We start from the raw sequence: 6,148 nt of genomic DNA, 5'->3' as shown, positions 1-6,148 counted from the left end.
TAATATAACGTAATGTATGTTACAGTTGTTACAAACATGAAGTATCTTATCATATTATAATCCCAGAAAAAAAAACAACAGTAATTATTATTCCTGTCGTATCACAGCTGAATGAATATTATTGGGATTTTTACTTTTCCAAGTTGGCAGTTTTGAATTTGAAAAATTAAATTAATTTATTTTTTTCTTATCACTTCGAAAAAATTGTGGGGTATCACCATATTCACCATATCAATTCAATAATATATATAATATTTTATGTTACGACTCAGAGAGAAATAAAGCACTGCTATTTACTAATAATACTTTAAAGGTACCTAGTAAGTAGCAATTATTACACATTTATATTATTATTGATGGTATCCAATTATTCCAGTCGTTTTGTATAATTAATACATACTCATAGTTCGTCGTAAAAAGAAATGATGCCAGATGACAATCCTGCAAACGACCAAAGGATTTCTTTATTTTTAAGGAAACTTTGGACATTGGTCTGCAGTAAAGAAACCGATAATGTGATTACATGGAGTGAGGTAAATTTACAAATTTTGATTTATTTTTCTATATTATTTTTGGGTAGATACCTTTTATAAAACTTAATATTTTATCCTAAAAGGCATCCCTGCAGTTAAAACTTATATTATAACATGTTATGAATGCTTGTATATTTTTTTTATTTTTTAGGAAGGTGACAGTTTTATTATACATAATCCTGTAGAATTCTGTAAGGTCCTACCAAGATATTTCAAACATAATAACTTTATGAGTTTCGTACGGCAGTTACATATATGTAAGTTAAATTTATTATTATTATTATTAGTACCTAATAAGTTTGAAGTGAAATAAATTCAGTGTGGCAGTTATAATGCTAACATTAATAATGATTTGTCATCTAGTTACTGTATTAAAAGAATTATTGAATAATATAGCTACAAAAGTAACAGTTTTATCCAAACGTCAAGTTAAAATTTGAAGTATCTATTATTATCTTAATTAGTCATATATACCCTATATCATTTAAGAGTAACTTAAGAAAGAAACCCATTTTTTTATACATAATTTTCATTTTGACGATCGCCTCATGTTAAGCTATGAAATGCAAGTTATGTGGTTGTTGAAATAATAAAGTGACACATCCTAGAGTGTGGCACTATATATATATTGACTGTATCCATTATTGCAACCTTGTGTTAGAGTCTACTATCTGAGGTTACTTTAATATGTTATAATATAGAGCTAGTATAAGTATACAACTTAGTAAAATACTTTTTAAAAATTGATTTTTTATAACAAATTTATTATTATTTTTGAATTTCCTTTTAATTAATGTGATAAGATTTCAAAATAATAAGCTTCCAATTTTTAATTAACATAAAGAATTGTAAAAATATTTATGCCATTCATTCTTTAAAGTATAGTAATGTATTATTTTATATTTTAGATGGTTTTAGTAAAAGAATATCTGATGTTGATCACACATCTAATCATGGAACATCTTGTGAATATGCTCATCCATATTTTATGAAAGAACATCCTTGTTTATTGTTATCAATTAAGCAAAAGAGAGGGGAAAAATTGGTGAGTAAACTTTATACACAATTTATTACTTATAAACATAAAATGTTAAATGTATTTATTTTTTCATTAATTGTTCAAATAGCATCAAGGCATAAAAACCGATATTGATTCAATTGAAACAATAAGTACACTGTTAAAAGAAGTAAACTCAGTTAAAGATAAAAATAAGATGCTTGATTCCAAATTCACAGCTATGAAACATGAAAATGAATGTTTGTGGCGTGAATTAGCAGTTATTCGACAAAAGCATATGAAACAACAAAGAATTCTCAATCAGGTTTGAATTGAATTAGACAAATAGTTTAAATATTAGTTAATAAGTGTGTTATTTTATTAGATATTTTACTTATAATATTATGTAAAAATTTAAAAGTTACGATAATATTTTACTTTTTTTACTTTTTAACAGAGAAAAAAAAATGACATATAACTATGATAAGTACAATATTATATACATATATATACTTAATATGATGATTATAATAATTGTTCCTCATTTTTTCAGTTATGTTTAAAATAATAGTCAAATACTTTTTTATAAAATCAATGACTACTTTTTTTTTGTATTAACAATGTGTCAAAGACTAATTCAATAAAACAAACAAATAAAAATTTAGAATATTTATGTTATTTTATACAATTATAGTATTATTTATATATATGTATAATAAAACTTCTAACAAACACTTCTAAATAGTACATAGTAAACTATTATATTAATATATAGAAGTTAATTAATATGCAATTAAATGTTTAAATTTGAAGTTGTATCCATCAAAATTAATATTAGTCACTTAGTATTACTATATAAACTTAAATAATTTTAATATATTTTCATGATTTTTTTTTAACGTCTTATTAGCAATTAAAATTATTATTTGCATTAATTGTATTTTTAATACAAATATTTTAAATTTCAGTTAATCCAATTTTTAGTTACCTTAAGACAACCTAGTACTAATAATACACTGTGCCGAGAAGTAAAAAATAATGTCAGATATGTTCTCCCTATTATGCATCATAAGGCATCAGAAAAAGCAAATTCTGGAGAAACATTTACTGTAAGTTTCCATGATTTTTTTTTCTATATATAAATGAAAGTTCTTGTTTTATATCTATAAAATATATTTTATTATTTAAAGAATCCAAAGTATAAACCATCTACATCATCAGGACCTGTTATTCATGAATTAGATGCTGCTGATATTCTTAACTCTAACGAAAATGTTAGAACTCAAAGAGAAATTTTTAAGTAATTTTTTCAAGTCATTATAAAAAATAAAATTTGTCTCAATAAATATACTATTATTATTTTGTTTCTTATAGTGAAGCAGTAGAGCCAGAAGGTGTAGTACTTAGTCCTAGTAGTGTCTCGCAAATGTTAAGTAGTCCTGGTGGTTCAACAATTGAAGAAATATTTGCACCAAATGATATTATAATGAACTCACCTTTAGACGACTTGATCAGAGAAGTGTCAGTATCCCCTACTGAAGAATTATTAGAACCAAAAACAACTATTGTAACTGTTCCTTCATCTAACCCAGTTACAAAAACAACTAAAACCAGTAATAAAACATCTTTAAAAAGGACAAAAAAAGATATTAATCCTTCAAAGAAAAAAAAGACAACTATTGCTGATAATGTTCAAAACCAAAATCCTACACCTTCAGCAGTACCATATGTTATTAAAGTAGAACCAATGGGAGATGATCCACCAGTAATTTCTATTCCTGACACAGATTTCATTGAACCTGAAGTGTAAGTTTAAATTTATATATAATAACTATTGGTTATTTTTTGTTAATATTATAGTAAAATACTCATAATAATTAGGATCTGATATATTTTGTTGAGTGACTTTGTAATGATACTTTCTAATTATTTATTTATGTTTGTATTTATAAGTTATATAACTTAAAATTTAAAATATTTAAAATATGATTTTATTCCTAATACTTTATTGTCACAAACTTTTTTCATGATTTTTCTCAGGATGATCCTTATTTTATTATATCTACTTTAACAGACTTATTTTCAGTAAGACCTATTTTAAATGCTTTCCCTGATTAATCATAAGTTTTTTGTAATGAATGAATTTATATTTTCATTAAATATTATGGATACAATTTGATTATTGTATACTGAAATATTTAGTTGTACCTTTTTTTATATTTTTATTTTGTTTTAGAACTATTTCTAATAATGATGATGATCTATGGAAAAATGAAATAACTTCAAATTCTGATAATATGCAGCTTGCTAATCCAGAACCTAGGCAAGTTAATGAGTGTGACGGGAGCAGTTCTGTATCACCAAATTTTCTTAACAATGTTATACAAAAGTATGATGTTGCCTTATTACTATTATTTTGTTTTGGATGGTGATTAATGGTGTTTTAACATTTATCACATTTTATTAAATCTTCATTTTTTAAATGAACAATCATTTATTAATTAATAATTTTAAAGAAATTTAACTTAAATTTAAAATTTAAAATAAAATATTTAGTAATAAGTAATTAACTGTATATTTAGTTTTTTTTATCTTATTTCTTATTTATAAATTACTTGATGTTTTTGGTATCTACCAATTTGTTTTATATGATAGAACAAGCCTATCTAGTATAACTTGCATCAGAAATTAAGTTTTTAATCCAAGCGTAAAAAAAAAAAAAAATTATACAATCAAATGCTCTAGATAAATTATTTATTTATTTATGTTTTACAGAGAGGCTGTTTCTAAACAAATTGATTTGGTTCAAGCTGACTTGGAAAATTTATTAAAAGGATTAAATGATAAGTACACATTTGACGCAAATATGTTTCTTAATGTAAGTAAAAATTTTTGTTTGTAACAACAATAATAGTTTTTAAAATTAATAAAAAATTTTATTTAGTTTATTAATGATGATCCTACAAATTTAAATTTGCCTATAACATCAGAAGAACAAACAGTTAATGATGGTATGTATTAATTCTAACTTTTTATTTAAGATTTATAATATCTTTATATTTAGGGTATAAATTTGTTGTTTAGCTTGGGAAATGTTAAGTTCTTTTAGCTTTTCTATTGTTTCACATTTAACATTAGATTATAAATAACACATGTAATAAGAAATGATAATATTATTATGTATATATAAATTAAGTGTAATTCTAAATATTTTAATTGTTTTAACATTTAACAGTTAATTATTTATTATATTTTAGCCAAAAATGGGTTGAATGTTACTCCAGATAATCAAATTGTGTCATGTCTATCACCAAATACATATGATCTAAACGATTTAATGACAGCTTCAGCAGATTGGACAATACCAAACACTCCCATGTCATTTGATTCAGCATATGAAAATGATATATTAAATACTCCAGTTATAACTGATTCTTTATTAAATACTGATCCTCTTTGTCCAAGTATATCCTCACCAGAAAAATAATTTAGACATAGCTAAGTATAGATAAAATTTATAATATGTATAAGTATATTTATAAATTTTTTTTTGTTTGTTAATATTTTGATGTCATTAAGATCAAATTTTATCGTAAAAAAGGAAACTTGTTTTTTCTAATGTAAAGTTTAGTTTTTATCAAATTAATTATACTTCATTTCTTTTCTCAGTTCACATTTACATAATACAATTCAGTTTAGTGTTATTGATTTGTATTGTGTATCTTAAAAATTTATACTTATTATTTTCACAAATTTAACTAATTTTAATGATTAACAAAAATATAATAACTTTTTTTTTAAAAATTATTTATTATTTTCACGATGTTTCAGATTTCAGAATTATGAATATGTTTATTAAAATATAATAATGTAAAATATATAAGTTTATAATTAATAGGTAATGTATAACTTGTTATATATTGTCATACATAAATTTAATTCCTAGTTTGTTTAATTTATCAATAAATGTTTCTATTTATAACTATCTTTGTCTAAATAACAATGTGATTTATTTAAATTCATTAACACAACAATAATATATTATTAATTTAATATTTAATTAATAAATAAAATTATTAATACAATTAAAATTTTAAAATTTTATTATTACAATTAACAAGTAGGATGTGTTTAAATTAATTGGATGGATTTATTTAAAATTCTAAATATTTTTGACTTAATGAAAAATATTTAGTATTTTAATTAACAATAAATGCATCTCGTACAAGAAAAAATATTTTTAATATATTAATACATATTATTTTGTTTTGTTGTAAATATATGTTTAAAAATAGTTGTTATAGTAAAGTTAAGTTTATATATTAAATATAAATTATACACTGATAAGACAAACTTTATCATACAACTTAATTGTTAAGTATTTAACTTGACCAATAATAAACTTATATAATATAAAGAATAAATAATATTTGGAATATATTGAAAATGTTGAGTAGTTTGCTTCATGTGTTTATTGTTTCTTTTTACTTGACATTTGAAATTTTGCTATAATTCTTAATTTATACTTTGATATTTTTAGTAATATTGTATTACGTTGTCTTTTTAATATGTTTAAAAAGTATGTGGTATGTGTACTATAAAGAACAAAGAACAAAAT

At 22.3% G+C, this 6,148-nt stretch overlaps 1 protein-coding gene across 3 annotated transcripts; it reads left to right on the top strand.

The window, feature by feature from the left end:
- The first annotated feature begins 224 nt into the window (after positions 1 to 224).
- LOC112591038 (heat shock factor protein) lies at positions 225 to 5,058 on the top strand. Of its 3 annotated transcripts, none has more exons than XM_025334683.1 (12): positions 225 to 313; positions 377 to 533; positions 685 to 790; positions 1,442 to 1,578; positions 1,661 to 1,855; positions 2,499 to 2,639; positions 2,721 to 2,830; positions 2,905 to 3,336; positions 3,767 to 3,919; positions 4,306 to 4,408; positions 4,475 to 4,541; positions 4,788 to 5,057. In XM_025334683.1, the coding sequence occupies exons 2-12, from the start codon at positions 423 to 425 to the stop codon at positions 5,015 to 5,017; spliced, it is 1,785 nt and encodes a 594-aa protein (XP_025190468.1). In that variant the 5' UTR covers positions 225 to 313; positions 377 to 422; the 3' UTR covers positions 5,018 to 5,057. The 3 variants fall into 3 exon arrangements, with proteins under 3 accessions (XP_025190468.1, XP_025190467.1, XP_025190469.1); XM_025334682.1 differs by having other exon boundaries at positions 235 to 320; XM_025334684.1 differs by having other exon boundaries at positions 260 to 533; positions 3,767 to 3,853; positions 4,788 to 5,058.
- Positions 5,059 to 6,148: the final 1,090 nt, after the last annotated feature.

The sequence above is a fragment of the Melanaphis sacchari genome, unplaced genomic scaffold (assembly GCF_002803265.2).
Source record: "Melanaphis sacchari strain LSU unplaced genomic scaffold, SCAv2.0 Contig128_pilon_pilon, whole genome shotgun sequence".
Lineage (NCBI taxonomy): Eukaryota > Metazoa > Arthropoda > Insecta > Hemiptera > Aphididae > Melanaphis > Melanaphis sacchari.
Note: the sequence above shows the minus strand (reverse complement) of the source record. Positions and strands in the feature narration are given on the sequence as shown.

What these genes read in the sequence shown, in the direction of transcription:
- LOC112591038 (XM_025334683.1), top strand. Translation starts at nt 423, where the DNA reads ATGATGCCAGATGACAATCCTGCAAACGACCAAAGGATTTCTTTATTT. An exon ending in CTTAACAATGTTATACAAAA is followed by an intron (nt 3,920 to 4,305) that starts GTATGATGTTGC and finishes TATGTTTTACAG; the next exon opens with AGAGGCTGTTTCTAAACAAA. An exon ending in ACGCAAATATGTTTCTTAAT is followed by an intron (nt 4,409 to 4,474) that starts GTAAGTAAAAAT and finishes AATTTTATTTAG; the next exon opens with TTTATTAATGATGATCCTAC.